Source organism: Anabrus simplex, chromosome 2 (assembly GCF_040414725.1).
Source record: "Anabrus simplex isolate iqAnaSimp1 chromosome 2, ASM4041472v1, whole genome shotgun sequence".
NCBI lineage: Eukaryota > Metazoa > Arthropoda > Insecta > Orthoptera > Tettigoniidae > Anabrus > Anabrus simplex.
In genome coordinates this window covers 940,636,139-940,656,959 of record NC_090266.1, presented here as the reverse complement: position 1 = coordinate 940,656,959, position 20,821 = coordinate 940,636,139, and the positions used below count along the sequence as shown (strand labels likewise).

At 37.5% G+C, this 20,821-nt stretch overlaps 1 protein-coding gene across 32 annotated transcripts in view; it reads right to left on the bottom strand.

The window, feature by feature from the left end:
* Mhc (myosin heavy chain) overlaps positions 1-20,821 on the bottom strand; it is a 39,579-nt gene that overhangs the window by 14,194 nt on the left and 4,564 nt on the right. For 4 of the 32 annotated variants that reach the window (XM_067141718.2, XM_067141716.2, XM_067141740.2 and 1 more), the window contains exons 3-19: positions 20,318-20,474; positions 19,708-19,735; positions 18,783-18,891; positions 18,505-18,597; positions 18,355-18,418; positions 17,807-17,905; positions 16,665-16,768; positions 13,840-13,977; positions 13,631-13,750; positions 13,393-13,542; positions 11,293-11,463; positions 6,892-7,071; positions 6,455-6,614; positions 5,978-6,033; positions 4,203-4,290; positions 3,343-3,460; positions 1,818-1,938 (exon numbers count right to left, since the gene is read on the bottom strand). In XM_067141718.2, the coding sequence (XP_066997819.1) occupies positions 1,818-1,938; positions 3,343-3,460; positions 4,203-4,290; positions 5,978-6,033; positions 6,455-6,614; positions 6,892-7,071; positions 11,293-11,463; positions 13,393-13,542; positions 13,631-13,750; positions 13,840-13,977; positions 16,665-16,768; positions 17,807-17,905; positions 18,355-18,418; positions 18,505-18,597; positions 18,783-18,891; positions 19,708-19,735; positions 20,318-20,474 (1,956 nt within the window). Of the gene's footprint in view, positions 1-963; positions 1,082-1,817; positions 1,939-2,305; positions 2,424-3,342; positions 3,461-4,202; positions 4,291-5,609; positions 5,663-5,977; positions 6,034-6,454; positions 6,615-6,891; positions 7,072-9,497; positions 9,669-10,066; positions 10,238-10,619; positions 10,791-11,292; positions 11,464-12,199; positions 12,371-13,392; positions 13,543-13,630; positions 13,751-13,839; positions 13,978-14,576; positions 14,681-16,664; positions 16,769-17,181; positions 17,286-17,806; positions 17,906-18,354; positions 18,419-18,504; positions 18,598-18,782; positions 18,892-19,707; positions 19,736-20,317; positions 20,475-20,821 lie in introns of all 32 variants that reach the window. The other 28 variants (XM_067141732.2, XM_067141730.2, XM_067141725.2 and 25 more) reach the window with 20 other exon arrangements.

Here is a 20,821-nt window from a genome sequence, read left to right as displayed (position 1 = left end):
TATTTCAAAACTGGAATATTTATAATTGCGAAGTTTGAGGTTCACCTGTATAAAACTCTTAAGAATTTAATTTAGAAATTCTGTCCGCAGCTGTCTTGAATTGGATGTCCTCGTTATATTTAGCCGGACAGGAGTGTAATTTACGGTTTGTCAAACAACTCATATTATTAATATACGTTAATGCTTCCACTTAACTTTCATGTAAATGTCTGCTTAGATATTTATTAGTGTTTATTTGCGGATTAGTTCGAGCCTAGAAAAATCTGAGAAAAGAGTGAGGATCTGGTTACAGATAGAATTAGGAAAGATACTTTTTCATTTCTTTGCGCTTTTTAGGACACGGCAGGCTGAAGGAAGAAAGAAAGAAAGAAAGAGAGGAAGAAAGAATAGTTGAGTTAGAGTCGTTCGCATGCCTAGGCTAGTCATAAGAACCCCTTGCCATGACTTATTTATATCAAAATATAACATAGGGCATTCATATCTTGCCAGACTGTAGTAGAAGCCAAGTCGAGTATAGGAACGATAGAAGTCACAATGCATCTTAATGGGCAGATTGTCTCCGTGCCAAACTACGCTGGCAGTATTGTATGCGAAAAAAAGGAAGCATTTATCAATGGAAGCCAAATGCCTACAGATGAATGAGATTAAAAATAGCAGGGCACGTGCTACTTGGCTACAAGTCAGTGATCCGGAGGGGAGTAATTTCTTTCTTTCAGACAGCATTATAAATTAGGAAAAGTCCATGAAATTCTTCATAAAGGGTTACAAGGAAGGACTGTTGTAGTATGTGGTATTGTAATGGGGACTGATTTCTATAAATAAATTGTATATTTCTCACATAATTTTTGTCAGATAATAAAGGGTTCACTGATATTTTTAAATACCCCGCACCTTGCTATTTTCAACATCTGGGAAGAATTTGGTATGGCAAGGGGTTCTAACTGAGAACAAGAGCGTATATACCTTGGTATGGCCCAAACGGTATTGTTCAGCGTCAATGCTTATATGATCCAGGATGACCTGCGTCGCTTTCTCGGCACTCATGGGTTCTTTGACAAGATGGGCGCACAGGATTTTGTATCTAGAGGGTAATGAGCAAATGTAGTGATGTGTAAAAGCGAGGTACCCTCTGGAGCCTGCCATACAATAGGCTTACCAGGAAAGCTGCTTCACTGAAACAACACTTCTTACACCACAGCGTACCAGTCATGTATTAGCAAGATTTTCAGGTGAGATCACCAAATCTGTTTAACAGAGTATAGTGTTTAGCTTAGGCTTGTACTCTTCGAACTAAAATGAAGCATGACTGCGTATTTTGAAGTGAAAGATGTGTTATATGCGGACTACTCACTAACACACAATGCTGAAAGAGAAAGCACAATGTAACACTCATTCCCATCTGTCATGTGATGGAATTTTTAAGTGATACACTCAACATCCTTTTCCACAGTTTTCTGGTGGAATTCAGGTGACGGGCACTCTACTACAATACCTATCTATTGTCTAAATACTGGTACGGGAAGAGGGTTGACGTCTTAATTCCCACTGTTTTGTGTGGGATTAGGTGGATAAGAACACACAAGATAGGTCCCACTGTTATGTGGTGGGATTCTGATCAGCTACTTGTCTCCGTAAAGTGTTGATCGAGCCAATCTATTGCTCTTTGAAGCCTAAGTACACTGAAAACAAATATGTAATTTTTTAGCAAGTATTCCATTAAACTTAACCCAGTGATAAAAATAAATGATTGGTGTTATTTCTACGTTGAGATGTTTATAGTGCAATAGGTTGGCTCGATAAGCTACGCTGTTACGTGCCTTTGTGTGACCAAGTCTGTAAGACTCAGTATCCAGGTTTACAGCATCCAGGATCAATTCGGCGGCTTTCTTAAGGTCTTCACCGGCTTTCTCCACAAGAGCTGGTGCTAGAATCTTGTATCTAGCGTACAAGGTAGTTCAAAAAACGATTATCACTAAATTGAACCAGTCTGAAGTATTCAAAAGGAAGGGTAAACATGCAAATATCATCTCTGAGGGTAGTTGGTGTCAGTTTTATCTGACGCTGGAGGGATACATTCCTTACCAAGGGAAAAGAGAGGGGCTGGGGGCATTCACGTGCCTAGAAAAGAATGCAAGAGTCAAGTCTTTTTTGATTCATGGGGTAAAAGAGAAAGAACAAGAATCATGTCTTTCTGTGATCCATTAATGATACGAGGTGCAGGCTAATTTGAATATAGGGTCATTCAAGAGAACAGAGAAAATAGAGATGGACAAAGAACGAAATGCAAGACGTGGGAATATCTTGCCTTAGTGTGACCAATTCGGTAGCTGTCGGGGTCTAGACCGACTGCCTCCAAGCACTTAGCCGCAGCATTCTTAGGCTCCTTCTCGCCCTGCATGATGGCAGGAGCTAAGATCATATAGCTTGAAGAAACAAAGATGGCCGGTCAGACAGCGGGATCACCTACAATACTCCTTCAGAATCACAGCGAATGAAATCTCTCTATTTATGTCAGCTAACGCATTATTGCCGCATTTTATATAAATACTATGAATACTAATCACAACGTACATATCATAGAGATTCGTTATTCATTCGGTTTGATTTGAAGAAGTAGTTACTGCAAAATTGGCACATTCGAAATTCAACAAAGTATTGGCATATAACGTTATAAATAAAAAGTCAGTTAACAGCACAAATATTGAGTAAGACAGTTCATTGTCCTTATGTAGTACACTGTCCACTTTGTTTTCATTGAGAACAACCTAATTAAGTGAAACATTGATATACTGTACTGTCTAGTATCACATAATCTAACAACATAATGGCATACGTATATATTACTCACCAGATACAATTGAAGGCAACGTTAAACGTGAAAAATGCGGCTTTCAATTTCTCCAAAGAATGTTTTACTAAACCATTTTACGATGCTCTAAAATTTGTTGGAATGAAACAGTACGTACTCAATGTACCCAAACTCAGTACCCATTACATTATCAATTACTGAATTTTGGGGCTCATATTTAACTGTATTAATTATCTGACATCATTACTGTCAGTCTTGCACTGTTCAGTTAAACTGGAGAAGACGACGGCCGCCTAAATTAAATTTTGCTTAGAAAATTAATGTCAAATTCTCAGTTTGTAATCTAATTTAAAAGTTTTGTTGTTTGCACTTAAATGTGAAGTTCACAACTGCTCCTGTTTTTAGTCTGCGGTAATATTCAAAGGCTATCAGAGAACGTTTTAATTTTGTTCTTCAATGATTAGCTGTCAGTTTAAGTGAACAGTCCAACTGTCAGCTAAATCAAAGACGAATATATACAGACAGATACGTACCGGAGCTTAAAGTCAGGATACACCATCCTGTTGGGGAAGCCTTTACGGCAGATACGGATGCCTTCAAGCACACCGTTACAAGTGAGCTGATGCATCACCAGATGTGAGTCAATAAGACCTGGACAAAGAGAACACAGAACTTTCTCACAATTGTCCTCAGAATTCAGCGCCTATGCTAACATTGTTAGAAATCGGGAGAAAGAAATTTGGAACCTTTGGGGATTATAAGAAAAATGCATTATTGTACGACTCGAAAATGTATTTTATGGTCAATTTTTTGGAATTATTAATGTGTATTTAATTATCTTCTAAGCACGTGAAATAATAACTAAGAGGCACCGCAAGAAATTCATTTATTTCCTAAAAAACTAACTTTCTATGTTTAGAAATAGTACTTCAGAGCAAAATGTTCAATTTTTAAGGCAGTGTTAAAGAATTACAGCCAAAAGATATCTTTCGACTCTTTTTGATAATTATTTTCCTGATCATATACAAGTCGTTGAGAGAATCATCCTGAAATACTCGAAAATGTTTCCCGAACCTTTTTATAATAGGTCCTGTTAGTTAAGATCGTTAATGAGAGATTTTAAATTTGCTTTTATTTCCATTTTGTTGATCATTTATGGATATTTGCGGCACCATAATTAATATTTCATGAACTGTGTAGACGTTTCAACTGTTATTAAGAAATTCAGTTTATGTTTGCAGTAGGGTAACGCAATTATTACCACTTGGGGAACAAATGATCAAATTGTGAACATGTTCTTTTTCATTGGCAAGAAAAGTTAAATTTTCATAATGCTCTTGGATTTAATAACTCTATCGTTAAAATACGTAGGTATTTTTTTTAATTTACTCACCTGGCTGTTTCAATTCATTGGGGATGATGCATCGGACGAAGTGAGGCTGAGTACTCTTCAGAGTGGTCATCAAGTTGTTCAGTTGTTCCTGTAACACCAGTCCAACACCGTTCCAGACATCTACTCACTACAAACTGACACTTTTAAGTAAATAGAGGATGACACTACTAGTGCGTTATTCTGTGCAAGACACTAGATGCACTGACTGACTTTCCATGCGTCTATTTAACTGCAAAATTGTCTACAATCTGAACTAGGGGCATGATTTCTATCCAACTGCATTCAATTTACACCTTGACATGCAAATTTAAAAGAACTTAAGGCAGTATAATTCCAGATGAGATCCCGTTAGCCAGGGAAACTTCTCGTTTATTTTAGGATAAACTTAAACGAAATATTGCAACCAAATTTACCAATATTCAAACCCTTAAATTACGATTAGTTTCTGTTATGTTAAGTGAAATAATTAGGGGGAATTAGATAAAGTGTAAGAATAAGATTGAGATTTTTAAACATTTTCAATATTAGTCCATCTGTCGATCTAAGGTGGTGGTGGTGGTGGTTTCATGCAGAACTCTCAATCTAATACAAAGCCTTTCTTTTTAAATTAATCGCCCTTTGGAACATCTCATCATTTGACGGTTGTGCTTACCAAAACCTGCAGTACATTAAAACTTACAGCAGTAGTATACTTTTGTGAATGGTGAAGCTGCTGAGCTAAACGAGGTGACATAGTCCAATGGGCGACGTAGGATATGTAAACTATAATTACTCAATTTCGTCCAGATTGTCCAGGGAAAGGGACGAGTCAAAACAGAGCCATTCTAAGTCCTGTAAGATGGCCTCACTACAAACTACTTGGCGCAAAACAAAACTAGGCAAGGGGTAACGACCATTAATTAGCAAATGTGTTGCTGCTGTAAGCCAAGGATTCATTACTATAACTTCGAAATATCTGAAGAGGTTGAAACGTGATAATTAGATATCCTGATATTTTTCTGTAATTCTCCGTAATAATATAAAACTATCTACGTTATACACTGTAACCTCAGCCAAGGCCTCTTAGCCAGGCACGTTAATAATACATTCAGCAATGACTGGCAATATTTATCGCATGTCCATCTTCTGGAATTCATTATAATGGGTTGGTGGTAACTAATCTGTTATTTACAACAGTAATGCATATTTTGATAAATATCTATACATCTAAGTATAGAAAAAGAAATACTACGGCCAGGAATATGGCATGGCTTTCTAGCTTCAAGAACACTGCCATCTTAAATAATCGTTACCCAAAGCTTTCAACAAGCCTGTATATCAAATCCTTAATAGGCTCAGGTGACACCAGCTCTCAGGGGAGTGAGAAGCTAATGACACTTCGCCTTTATACCGTCAAACGTGATGCACCTTGTAGGAGGAAGACACGGTGGCGAAACCACCACCCTTCTTGCCGCGACCACCTGGTAGACATAAGACACAGTTTTTGCTAGAGATGACAGCGATACCAACACAGCATTACCGGCACATGGAAGACTGCTCGGCATATCAAAAGTTATCCGTGATATTGCGTGGCAGAAAATGCATGTTTCCAGACAATTTTTTCATTTAAATACGAATACTCATCAGTAACATTACCGATGAATGCAGAGCAGCTTCTTTGTGCCAGTTGCGTGATTGTCACTGAAATTTGGAGAGAGAAAGAGTGAAAGAGAGGATGAGGATAAGGATCTAGCTTCAGTCATTAGAAGTTTTGAGAGATCCTTGAAGGAATTTACCCGGTGTTTGGTGGACACAGTCTGGAAGGCGGAGCCCAATTGCCTCTTGGTGCCTGCTGCTGGAACGGATAAACTCACTACAGTAATCGTCCCAAGGTATGCAGTGGTCTAGTGAGTGGCTACAGGTAATATATACATTTTTTGAATTATGGAGGCAGAAAGCAAAGGATGATTTCACAGGTAGGGAATCATTTCTTAAAGATATATTGACTATTTGTGGAATTAATAATAAATGGAAAAAATATATTCTAGATGTTTTGAATGTAAAACCCTATTCATATTGCCACTTCATGACTATATATAATATTTCAGACAAGAAAGATCCTTGTATCACATGAACAAACTACAAAACTTTACTGTAGCCTATCTTCGCATTACAAGATTTAGTGGCAGTCCGCCGTCTATGTACCTAAGTTCCCCTCTGTTACCAATTGTACAGCCTTAATGATATCAAAAGTATGAGTGACATATAGTTACCCTTGCCGCCGCCACCAGCATCAGCAGCACCAGACTGACCGGGATGGTCAGCGAAGATCTCGACCAGAAGCATGTTGGAAGACTTCTTGAACTGATCGACAACAGTGTCGTTCAGGGGGTCCTTGTTCTTCTCAAGCCACCCTGTGATGTTGTAGGACACCTGAAAAAATGATATAAAATATTTTAATGAAATTGCGAAATCAAAAAGTCATAGCACTTAAATAAATATTTGTGTGTACGGTATAATTAATTGCACGACTAAAATGCACTCCAATAGCAATCTTTTTCATTTCTAAGGTGGTAACAGGAGCTAAAAGAGAACATTAATTCTTAAGCAATTTAATTTTTATATTTTTGTGAATATTTATCATGTGGTGTAAGAAGATTAGATTGTTCGTACAGTTTTGTTTTACACGGGGTAAATAGTAAGTACCTACCGTGCCTGCGTAGTGACCGATGGCAAAGTGAGCAGCGCTCTGACCAGGCTTTGGAGGCTTGGGTTTCTGGAAGTTGGGTGACTTGCCCAGATGGTTGTTCATCAACTTTTCCTCAAAGGTCTTGTCAGTGGCCTTGGGGAACATAGATTCTTCCTCAAGGATTGACAAGATACCCATGGGCTATGTGGAAATAAAAAAAATGTACACCGGATTAACACACAATCAAAATAGAAGCCAGATTTCCTTTCTACAACTAAACTGACCGAAATTTCAACTAGCTATGGAGAAAGAGAAATTCTGAAAACAGATTTTTGAACTTATTTTCAAGTTTTAAAGAAATCCTAATTTCTACTTTAAATTTATTTCAAAAATTTTGGAATCTCCGACTTTGGTCATTTTATATATTTGTATGAAATGATGCATTTCATGTATTAATGTTATATGCTTATTTTTAAGTATTTGCAAAGTAATTTATCCACAAAAATAATGGTTTCCATAACAACTTGTAATTTAAATAAAGCTTGTTCTCATGCATTCTACTGCAGAGATCTATAATATTAGTTATATAACAAAAATGTACTGTAGCTTAAATGCTTAAAAGTTACTAACCCAATGTCTACTACGTTTCTAAGTCTACTTGATTTCTACCAAAGAAGCTGTCTATGTCACTAATAAGACAAGATATTTACCTATTGGTTACCATGTCTATATTTCAGCTCTTAGTGGAGTATCCCAAAATGTCAATGAAATTGTTGCTTAAACATTTAATCCATACATTTAAAGTTAACTGATAAAATATTTATTCCTGTCTTACCTTTTTATACGGAATCAATTTTCGAGTTACCTTGTTACATCAGTCATGAATCTCGAATAGTTTACTCCTACTTCAGTTCTGGTTGAAGAATAATCTATAATATGATATTTTGTAATAAAAATCTGAAGAGAAAATGAAAGAAGCTACCTTTGAAAAATCATTATTCCAGCTGCGGAATTACAGAGAAAGATTTGCTTAATAATGTTTCATTTGATTAATGGAGGTAAAATGACTCAAAGGTGACTTCCTTATGTATATATTCAGATTACATACCTTGTCTTGTCCACGGAGGAGATGGAGGGCAGCGTTTAGAAAATATCTCTCCCTGCAGAACAGTACTGTGGCATCAGGAAAGCATAACATTCAGCAATAATAATATCCAACGTACAGCTGGAGACACGTCTTTGAGGACTGTGTATTTAGTGTTAAATACTTCCTAAAGTCCAATTTAAGATCTCAGATATTATAGTTCGTTAGGAAATGGAATTAAACTTTTGAATACTATTCATTTACCAGCAGTGTTTTTCTGCTGAGAGAGTATTATTCTGAATAGCGCTATAAGCCCGTTCGATGAGCGGATAGTAGAGTGAGGATAAAGCACTTGGTTGGACTGCTTACTTACAAATCACAACGTTCACGATGCAAGCGAATGGATGTTCTGAATGGAGGAGGAATGACGGTTCTCACGGTGCTGCTTGGGCCTTGGATACCAAAATATTGACAATATAAGAACAGTTAGCAGTAATCAACGACCGCATATTAGAGATTAAAATCTGCATATGTTACGCTACAACTGAATTTTCCTAAGAGTTTTGAAGGTGGCATGAATCACAGCTACACTGTACATGTGAGTAGATAGGAGTTAATTTGTTAAAGTACCTTGGCCAGTGAGGTTTGTTTGTGGCCATTACGTCGTGGACGTTAACTGTTAGCGCTAGTGATAATAAGTTGCTTAAGTCTACTAATCGTGTACAAAAATGGCAGAGCGTTGCATCCGCTAGCTACGGGTTGCTTTAATTACTCTTTCAGTTATTAGAAAAATGCATGGATATTTGACATGAGATAGCTAGGATCTCAAAGAGTATGTACCATTACTGTGAAACTATTGTATACGATGCGGAAGGCAGAAATGAATTGTGTTGCTACCTTTTCGATCAGGTCAATAGTCTCTTGTAGATCCATGCCAAAATCTATGAAGATCCATGGGATTCCCTCTCGCTCGTACTCCTCTTGCTCAAGAATGAACATGTGGTGATTGAAATACTGCTGCAGTTTCTCGTTCGTGAAATTCACGCAAAGCTGGTTAAAACCGTTCAGCTGTACCACGTACAGAGGTAGAAGAGGGTTGAGGTATCCATGGAGAGAACATTTAGAATGTTGTAAAAACCGTCACATGACGTTCACAAGGTCATGGTTACCAGGAAATAAAATAGTATATTAGTTGCAACACTCCACTGCTTGCAAACAACAAGCAAGACTGTCACAGATAGTTCTGAAAAACAAAATAGAAATCCAGAGCACACCCAACACATTTGGAAAAACAAGGGCCCGGTAAACTATTTGCCATAGAGCCATCCCGTTTTCCAGCATCATCAGCCAAGTTAGTCTAGCAAAATATGAATGCAGAAGAGCGTTTCGATTCTTTATTATTGGTAAATACTATTTAGGAATCAAGTGACTCCTTTTCAAACGTCATTGAAGAAATTTTGTAAAAGTATATGTAGTAAAAAATATCGAAACGCCCGTATCTCAACTTGGGATGTGCCGCGAATCACGGTGGCCCCTGGTCTACCTTCTCAATGAGGTCAATGCAAGCTTGTAGGTCCATGCCAAAATCAATGAAGGTCCATTCAATGCCCTCGCGCTGATATTCTTCTTGCTCCAATACGAACATGTGGTGGTTGAAGAACTGTTGTAGCTTCTCGTTGGTGAAGTTGATACACAACTGCTCGAAGCTATTGAACTGTATGAAGGCGGGGCACGCAGTTAGAACAATCCAACACAGACAGACAAACAGACAGACAGCACTCACGTGCATAAAAACACATAAATTGCTCTTTGCTTCCACTGCCGCAGCATTTTTAAACGAAGAAAATTGAAAAGGTTAACATGCATTTCATAGAGATATAGATGAAAGTGTGAAGTAACATGTAGGATTTAGTTCACGAGAGTCATGCAGATAGGCAGTGGCACAGTTTCAGAAGACAACGTTCCGCTTACTGGGTTTACTTGGATTACGCTGAAAACAAACAAGAAACAATGATATTGAGAAGGAGCATCTCCAAGCTCAAACCTGCTTGCCCTGCTTTAAGTCTCGTATCGTGATTAGCAGGTAGGTCCACTCTAGTGCAATCAGGTTACCTTCTCAATGAGATCTATGCAAACTTGCAGATCCATGCCAAAGTCAATGAAAGCCCACTCGATGCCTTCTCTTTTGTATTCCTCTTGTTCCAACACGAACATATGGTGGTTGAAGAATTGTTGAAGCTTCTCGTTGGTGAAGTTGATACACAGTTGCTCGAAGCTATTGAGCTGTGTGGAGGTGGGGCACACAGTTAGGACAATCCAATACTTAGAGACAGCACACGCGCTGCCAAACACACGTGCACACATACACACGAAACAAAACACTCCGCACAGCCACCATCTTATAATTTAGGTTGGCGAATTGTTACATGCATAGCTGGAGCAAAAATGATCAGCGCCAGTTCACCTTCCCAAAATAAGTTAGTGGCCACTTAGAGTTAACACATATACACATATCCCGCTTGATGGGTTTTCTTGGACAACACTGAAAAACAAACGAGAAACATATATTACTGAGAAGGACACTCCGGGTGCAAACCTGCTTGCCCTGCATTTGGTCATGTATCGTGGTTTTGCAGGTGGGTCCACACAAGTACAATCAGGTTACCTTCTCAATGAGGTCAATGCAAGCTTGCAGATCCATGCCAAAGTCAATGAAAGCCCACTCGATGCCTTCTTTCTTGTACTCTTCCTGCTCCAACACGAACATGTGGTGGTTGAAGAATTGTTGGAGCTTCTCGTTGGTGAAGTTGATACAAAACTGCTCGAAGCTATTGAACTGCACGAACGTGGGGCACACAGTTAGAACACACTCTAGACAGGCTGACAACACACGTGCAAAAATCAATCAACTGTCTTTCTTCTTCAGAAAATTCCAAAGTTAATGGGGTGAGATTTTTGAATCACGTTAGCCCATATCATTCATAATACAAGCTCCACCTATCTATAATGGACAACATATATGTCGCATTGTGGCCCATATAGACAAGTTTCACTGTGCATTTTTTTCTGAAGAGAAAGCCATTATAACTACATCTTTTCTAAAACCCCGAATGTTTATCTGTGGGGTTTGAGGAAGTATTATGACCCCGGTGGCGTCGGCTGGGGGGTTATCAGGAAGTCCAACAGCAGTCCGGGTGTATTCTGTGAAAGGATTGGCACGACAGGGTTGATGAACGAAATGCAAACCAGCTAGTCCTAGAAGGGGAGATGGACAACAACACTCATGACTCCAACGGGCTGTTGCAAACCTGGTATGTCCTGTCTATTTTGAAGGTTACCTTCTCAATGAGTTCAATGCAAGCTTGAAGGTCCATGCCAAAATCAATGAAAGTCCAGTTAATGCCCTCGCGCTTGTACTCCTCCTGTTCCAGCACGAACATATGGTGGTTGAAGAACTGCTGCAGTTTCTCGTTGGTGAAGTTGATACACAACTGCTCGAAGCCGTTGAACTACATTCCAAAGCCATTCGGGAAAAAGTTATGCAATGTTAAATCAACAATTTAAAAGTTCTGTACATTTCATTGTACGATAACCTCTAGTAAGGTGTGTATCTGCTAGGGAACAATGTACATTTCGTTGTACTGCACCCTTAAAGAGATAGCAGGAATATAAAAAGACAACATTATTAAATTACTTCAAAAACAACACAGTCACAATTGTGCTTAATATAGGAAAGACACTCCGATTATATGAAGAAAATCGTCTCTGGAAAATCTGTTTCTTGTTTCTGAAAGCTTTGGAAACGGGATGAAGGATATGATGTTAGCGGAAGAGATAAAATAAAATTGTAACATACACGACAGTCATGAAAACAAGCACGCAAAACACTATACGTATTGAGGACAATCATTTCGTGGAAAGCCTCTTCCGTGTTTCTGAAAGAAAGTAAGTTCAGTGGAACACGAAATGTTACCATACACACACACATTGCTGATGATTATGTAGTAGTTAATGGTGGCAGCTTTTTGTTAGTGCATTAAAATTTTGCGAAATACTACCTAGATTACTAGGGGTCAGTCACGTACATACCTGCTCTGCTGTTTATGAAAAGCGTTTGGATTAGGAAGTGATGAGAGCATTTCTGTCGAAAAACAAGCTCCTACCATTGCCTCTTGGAATGAGATCAAGAAAGATTAACTAATTTTATAAAAATATAACATGTTTTACTACAATTAGAAATTCTACCTTCTCAATAAGTTCAATGCAAGCCAACAAGTCCATGCCAAAGTCAATGAAAGCCCAGTTAATGCCCTCCTTCTTGTATTCTTCCTGTTCCAGCACGAACATGTGATGGTTGAAGAATTGTTGCAACTTCTCATTGGTGAAGTTGATGCAGAGTTGCTCGAAGCCGTTGAACTACAAGTGAAGCGGTGAGAATGTTAGCATAAGCAAAAACATAGAGCTAGCAAACAAATTTGGAAAATATGGCCTCTCATTACTGGGAAAATGTTACATTTGTCCAAATATTAACGTCAGGGTATGAGTTTTTATATCTCTTGTTAGAGGTAACTACTGTTTGAATGAATGCTCAGCACTGTGTGCATGTGGAGGAACTGTTGACATGAAAAAACAATTGTAACTAGAGTTATTTTTTGGACAAAAGTAAAATAATAATTGACGCTTCGTTTCGTCTGGATATAAATTGTTCTACGAGGATTGATCCCGATGGGTTATTCACTGCATCTGTACTTGTTACTGGAGAATCTAAGCGCAATTGTATTGTTTTTTTAGATGAGCGGTGCAAAGAACTATGTACAAGGATACTACACAACACAAATGGTATAGGTATTGCATATTACCTACTCCCGTATGTACATACGTGGTTAATACATAAAGTCCATGTAACAAATATCGACACATATAGTTGTTCGACCCTTTGCAAACTAGTAATACAAAATGGGATACTGTGTAATTTAGAACTCTCCACTGGTCAGTATGCTGTAATTAAAATAAGTATTAAAACAATAACAATCAGCTCCTGCATGTCACAATAACCATAATATGTTGATGAAACAATATTTTGTGTGATCTAAGATATATTATTATTTTATGATTCAGTCATTTACATTATCATCATTATAAGTAAACACAGATATAGTAATGCACTCTTAACTTGCGCGACGGTTGGGTAATCGTAAGACATAAAGTGGTTGTAATGATTTACCGGTATCTTATTACTTCTTTCCATTATTATTCAGTAATAACATCAGAAGAAATATTATACATGGAGACTAGCATACGAATACAATTATTACTGTGATTTGAATAATTATTATTGTCTCCATTATTAATTTAAAGTATGACTGAACTTTTAAAGTATTGAAAAACATACCGAATTTATAATTGATTACAAGAAGAAACTAACGGAAAATACTTACGTCGAAAATCTCGAAACCGGCAATATCCAGTACACCAATGAAATGCTGTCTCTTCTGCTTGGTGTCCAGGGTCTCGTTACACTTCTTGACCAGCCACTTGAACAGCCTGTCAAACATACCCTTGGACATGGCACCCACGGAGTAGGCCACCTAAATGAGCACGAAGTATATTATTGTAATAGCTAAATGAATGATTTTGTCGTTCTGACACTGTAGACTGTATTAATGATATACAAACCTGATCCTTGTTTCTGCCCTGGGTCACGAACTCGTTACCGACCTTGATCCTGGGCTTCAACAAGTTCTTGTACAAATCTTCATGAGATGTGCCCAACAGCTTGGCAACACGCTCACCATCCTACAAGAGAAAGTTTGATTGGTATCACTTATATTTTTTGCAGGAAACTGTTTGATATATTAGAACACTTGTTAAAAATTGTTACTTACAGCAGTACCATCGGCTTCAGCCTGCTCTTCGCGACCGCGCTGCTTGAACTTCATGCAACCCATATGCATGACGGCAGCAGTGATCTTGTAGATGTTGTCCTTTTCTTCCTGGGTGAAGCCCAAGACATCGAAGGCTTGCTGTGAGGAGAAGGTTATATTAATTGTGAGGAACTCACATAAAGGAAGCGTGGACTTTCGCCAATGTAGTTAAATAATTTATAAGATGAATGGGAATTTTACATGCTCAGAGTGATTCTACAAATTTTCTAATTTGTTACCGTGCTTCGTATGAAAATATAATTTTCCTCGTACTGAAAAATTTTAACTTTCAAATCTATGAAACTGTTATATATGAAATCATCATAAGAGGAAAAATATTTTGGAAGTAAGCTAAAAGTATAGTTGAAATAGATTGTGCCGTAGCAAGGATTAGTTAAAATGACACACTTTAGTAAATAAGTAGGGTAGAATGATATGTACAGTAGATATTTAAGAGGGTTAGTCCATGACGAACTTACTGTGGTACTGTCAATGTAATGTACGATATGAAGGGTCTTGAAGTCTCAGTCTCAGTTCTTTGGGAGATTTTAGGGTGCAAGGTATGAGAACTTGTCGCATTATCCAAATTTGTTTAGGTATCTGATATTCTGCGTCTCGTTGACAGAGTTATGCGATCAGGGCTCCTACGAGGAATTTGTCCAAACATTATGTGACAGTCACTTCAAGAATATACTTACATCTGTGAGTTGGCATTCCTCACCGTCATCAACATTGGGGATGGTGATCTTACCCTGGGAGACGTTGTAGTAGTCGTAGATGTTATCGCTCAACAAACACATCTCTGAAGCACAGACAACATAATACTCTCACTACATTAGCTAAGCCATCCAAAGGCAGGAAGTTGGAAATAATAAGGAAATACGGGATATGTATTACAGAGCAGCTGCCAAAGCGAATGCATCAGAGATGACCAGAAACATTGTAAGATATTTTATAAGTGTAATTTAAATGTTCATTTTGAAATGTCAAGGGAATTAGAAAGTTTGTATAATATTCAGAACCTCACTGACTTAATGAGTTCTTGTGGTACTGATACGGGAGTAACTATATATTTCCGTCCTATTTTAAATTTGAATATCATATCACGTACCCTTTGACATTTTTCTTCAGTGAGACGTTATAGGATGGCCTCAGAGCTAATGTTTAGAAACATAACCCATTTGATGTAGCTTTAGAACTGACAACTAACCAGTTTCTTTTGAGTACAAAAAGTAATCCCAAAATACTTTTTAAATTTGTACAAAAATCAATTAATGGGGATAGAGCAGTGAGGAACGAAATAGCAATCGTAGTCTATAATTTGCATAGTTTCTGATCATTCCTGAAAGATGCACCATATCAAAGCAAGAAAGTTAAATGCGGTAAACAAATTCACATTTTTGAGGTGTTATTTGGATCTGGTCATGAGGCATAGTTATGCAGAAGGTACAGAAATAACATTAAGCAAACGGCTTAATTCATTACCCTAAATAATATCACAAGACATGCAACATTTTTACTCAGGTTAGACGTGTAGGATCTGTAGCTATACAGCATAACTTGATTTTCACAAGATTACATAAACTCCTAAGGTAGAGCGAAATATATGACGATGTTACCGTAGCAAAATTTCTCAATAATAATGAAAATTTTTTCATTGAAACAATACTGAATTGATTTTAAAATAACAAATTAAAACTCAATTTCTAAAAATGATGTAAGATAAAGTTTTGATGTGTTTATCATTATGCGTGTAGAGTGGCGTACTTAACGTTATGATGTATATTTTGTACGTGGTGAAGTGGACTTGGTAGCCTTTAAATACTTGTTAGACTTCGATGTCTCTGACATTTTGTGCAACACTAATTATTGGTACAGATAAGTACACAAATAACTACCAAATAAATGTAAATACCCTTAGGTGTTTTATAGCTATCCAGGAATATTTCTGGGCGTGCAATTTAAAGTGGAACTTTAAGTAGAATGTCGTTTGTTTTCTTGAAAGGAAAGTTATTGTGTAATAACGTATATTGAAGGTGATGGTTAATAAATGATTACTCTTGTTCAACAGTTGATTAACAATGATAAAAAAGCACAGGAATATAAATATTTAAGTACCAGAGGAGGATTTACATTGAACGCAGCAAGGTATTCGAGCTAAGCAGTACAAATATGCATAGCCATTAGCAGTTACACAAGAAGCACAACGTACACAGCCCTTTGAACACAGAACAATAAGCTTACTCTTGACGCATTTCTTCTTCTTATCCTTCTTCTACTTCATAAAATGTCGATCGTCGCTCGTCAGTCGTCAGGTCATATTGGGTTGGATTTTATTTTGTGATGTTAACCTACCATGCAATGGAAAGATGACCAATGATACTGGCTCCTACGTCCATTGTAGTTGATGAGCGCAAGGATGATAGAAACAATGCTCAGTGTAAAAAAATACAGGGAACCATTAGTAATTATCTTAAAACCATGCCTTTAGACAACACAAAATTTGGTACAGATGTATTATACTCTAGGAGGTTACTCACATAAGTTTCATATGTCTTGAAATAGTTTATATTCAGTATTTTTTCATATTTCTCAGATTATACTTGTGTTAACAGGTAATACTTCTGAAATGCCCGCATCTGTGGGTGCCGAAGCTTCGAATAGGCTATTTCATTCTCAGGATGTCTTACGTGAGTAACCAATTCAAGTCAACACCAGGAGAAATTGATGTGCCAGAGAATGGTCTCCTACAGAGGAAGGAAAGAGAGATGCAGGGTAACACTTACATCCGTAATTTGCATTTCTTCCCCGTCGTCAACTCCGGGGATGGACGTCTTGCCTTGTGATACGAAGTGGTAATCGTTGATATCGTTCGAAAGAAGGCAGATTTCTGTAGGTACAAACAATGTGCACAGTCGTTGAGTCCATTCTTACGACCTGTAGCATCTGGACATGCAAGATATGGATGGGAGGGGTAGGGAGAAATCAAAAGAAATTGTTCCAAAATTCCCATGTGGGGTAAGGTAAGGGGATAAACATTTAGTTCTAAGATAAAGGAAGAGATTGCCTTCGCTGCAAGTTCCAATTGTCAGCTTGACAAATACAAGGTACACACTCAATCTCAAAATAAAGTTGTCTGCGCTGAGCGTTCCCATTATCAGCTAGACACAAATGAAGTTACTTCTAAATTAAAAGGGTCTACATAAATGAAATCTTGGCTGGGTGTCTCCAAGCCCACTTAGACAGAGGAAGTCAACAAACTGTTGTGCTGGTTTGCAGCATTTGCGGTTCACTCGCACTTACGTCTGTTAACTGACATTCTTCTCCATCATCTACGTTGGGAATTGTCGTTTTGCCTTGAGAAATGAAGTTGTAGTCGTGGATATTATCTGTCAGCAAGCACATCTCTGCAGATGTTGGAAAAATAACATCATGATTTTTTCATCATCAGTATTAATTACAAAGAAAATCTCATTCTGGTAAACTGAACGTTGTAATTCATAAATTAATTTGTTTTAAAATACCATTAGATGACGCTCTGCTTAAACTAACGCAGTGTAATTCGTACTTTGCTCCTTCGAAGCACACCTAGGGGTTGAAAATCCTGGTTTTCCTGAAATTCAGTAGTTAATTTGCTGCTTCATATAAACATCATATATGTAAAGAGGAATAAAAGAATGCCCCGGACTATCATATTGCATTAGGTTAACTTTTCTGAGTCTGTATAAATAGTATTGCAAATTGCTAGTCTGGTGCTCTTGAACTGGTACCTTGTTTGAATTGTAGGCGAGAATAGTTGTGTTCTGTGTTAGTGTTATAATGAGTTTTATAATAGTTTAAGATATATTTAAAAAATATGTAACGCTATTTAGCAAATGTGCACTGCTACTTTGAGACTTATCATCTGACGAGTGTGTTGAAAACTTACCCTTAAGACCGGGAACGGAGCCAGACATCATTTGGTAGAAGATATGGTAGGAACGCTCCAGAGCCTGTTGGGAGATGACACGAGCCTTTTCCAGCAGATCTGTAAGTTAGAATGGAACTACTGTTGTTGATTTGTTCCTTTAACTTACTTCCTATGTTTGCAAACCTTTACTTCTAAGTGTTTACTTTTAACATTTAAAATCGTAGAATATGAAATGAAATTATACTCAATATAAAGAAAAATAAATTCTAAATATTTACAGAAATATTGTAAAATTTGTACTGTAAGTTTTTGGAAACAGTTTAATATAGACTTTCTATAAGTACTAACTATATCACTGTTAGCTTTACGGGGTTCATTTTCATTGCTGAGAAATCATTGCTATCAGTTATAATTCTTGTATTTTAACGACATTATGAAAATAATGTTATCAAAAAAATTACCATGATAAACTTCATTGTCTCGCTATGCTTTGGCCGTTGTGGCAACCTTCAACAGAGGGAAGATTTTTTAAATAAAAATAATATAATAAATTGATATATACTCACAGGTCTCAATGTCAGCACCAGCCAGCTTTCCTGAAGGACCGAAGTGAATTCTGATGAATTTACCCTAGAGAAGAAGGAAAGCAATATTTATTTACTTGGAGTGGTGATGAATAAAACGCAGTGAATGATTTAAAGTAGAATGTTACTTACGAAGCGGGAAGAGTTGTCATTTCTCACTGTCTTAGCGTTACCGAAGGCTTCCAGTACAGGGTTAGTCTGGACGACTTGATCTTCCAGAGTACCCTAGAAGAGAATGCGTAACACTTATAAATTATTGAAGTCGTGCGAGATTATACGAATAAACTAGCTCCTCAGAGCCGTATAGCATGAAACATGGAGGTTGGCTAAAACTGGGGATCAACGGCATATACAGTATATGAATGGGTGATGAGTGAGAATTCAACATTGCAAAACTTATTTTTACTTACCTTCTTCTTGTCAGCTTGAGATTCTTCCTTCTTGCTGCTGGCACCGACAGTTGCGAAGTACGCAATTACTTTCTTCGTGTTCTCAGTCTTTCCGGCACCAGACTCTCCTCTGTGGATCAAAGGAGATATATGTTTAGAGAAACTGACTTCGGGGTTGAGAAAACGTCGTCAACAGTGTATTGAACCACTCTCAGGGAAATATTGTAACTTGGAAGTAGTAAGGAAGGATGGAAAGAAGGAAGGTAAATGGTACAGGAACTTGGTGATTCTCTTAGGAACATATTAGGCTGCTAAGAATGGAAAATGATGTCACACTTTCTGAAAGGTGAAACAATCGTGAAAATTATACTGGGGTAAATGCATTAAAAGATCGTTTAATACTTTAGACGAAAGAATAAAGATCATTAAATATCAAATTTCCGGTCTAGGGAACTAATAAACGGTCGAGGTGATTCGTCGTGCTAACCACACGGCACCTCATAATCTGCAGGCCTTCGGGCTGAGCAGCGGTCACTTGATAGGCCATGGTCCTTCGGGATTGGTTGCGCCATGGGGTTTGGGGTTGTAAATATCAAATTCAGGCTAGGATTTTTTCTATTACTTGTAATTTTGAAAGAGAAATTTTACTATGAGATAGGCAGCAATTGAATCTCTATGGAGCCTTACTTGAATGGTATATGTTGATAAAGGAAATTTCTTTGCCTGCCGCTAGATAATTGTGAGGACTAAGGCCACAGAAGTGTATGATTATAGAAGTTGATTATAGGAAAGTTAAAGCGTGGTCTCTATGGTTAATACACAAGTCTGCTTAACCAGTGGTATTAGGGTAGACTTGTATCTGCCTGGGGCTCTTAAGTATTACTGCAATTTTATCTAAAGTTTATGTTATATGATTTTAAGGAAATACTGAGTTTAAAATACTTACGTGATCAACATGGACTGGTTCTCACGGTCTGGAAAAGAGAAGCAGAGAAAATTGTGAGTTTTTGTTGTGGAAAGTTTAGTGAATTTCTATTAATTACTCGGCTTCCAAGAGCAGATAAGGACGACATTTTCCAGTTACAAATTGCTTTATATTTTTTTAAATTTTACATGTGATTTAAAGCAACTACAAATTACATCATGAAGACAGAAAATACTTCTTAGTAACTGTTTTGTCATTCCTTACCGTCACTCTTGTTAATAGTATTAACATTTGTAGCCGCCAAACAAAAACATTTTCATTGCTGTTTCAGGTAACTCGTATTGACAGACAAAACATTACTAAACTTTCCTTTTGAGCAGGAGACAAGGCTAAATTATCCAAACAATTCTTGCCTTTGATAGAGGTCTGCTATGGCCAAAGAAGTATATTCACAGCGGACATTAAGAGTGATTCTCAATTTCATGTGTAATAGTCTACAAGTTCTCCTAAATTTTAAAACTCTATTTGTTGATTTAAAGTTTAGCAAGTTTATCAGGTTGAGAACAAGTCTGAAATGTATCAATTATTCTGTTTTCTTATATTTTAAGTATTTCAGGAACGTTCTACTTACTGGTCAACATGTTGACGTAGGCACCGTCAGAGATGGCAAAGATGTGAGGTGGCACTTCATTCCTCCTCTTACCACGGTACATCTTGGCGCAGCGGTTGGTGTACACAGGGAAGCGCTTGTAGGGGTTGATGGCCACACAGAACAGGCCAGAGTAGGTCTGCACAAATAGAAATATTAACTGTACTTCAGCCCTAATAGACACCTTCTAACTGACCGACAAAGTGTCAACCACACAGAGTACAATCTTCCATCCTCACGTAGCCTCCCTTCGGAGTTATCCCAATGAGATGATATTTCTTCCTCTCTCTTTCAACAGATATGGATAAATAAATGAATGAGAACAAAGTGTTGAAATACTTCGTATATTCTATTAAAACGTCCAAAAATCCCCCTTGAAGTGATTCTGTATTATTCCTTCTGAATATTTTTGAGAAAACGTTTCTATTTAACTATATTTCAATAAACTACAGCCAGAAAAATTGAAAAATTTGACTCGAAGATAGA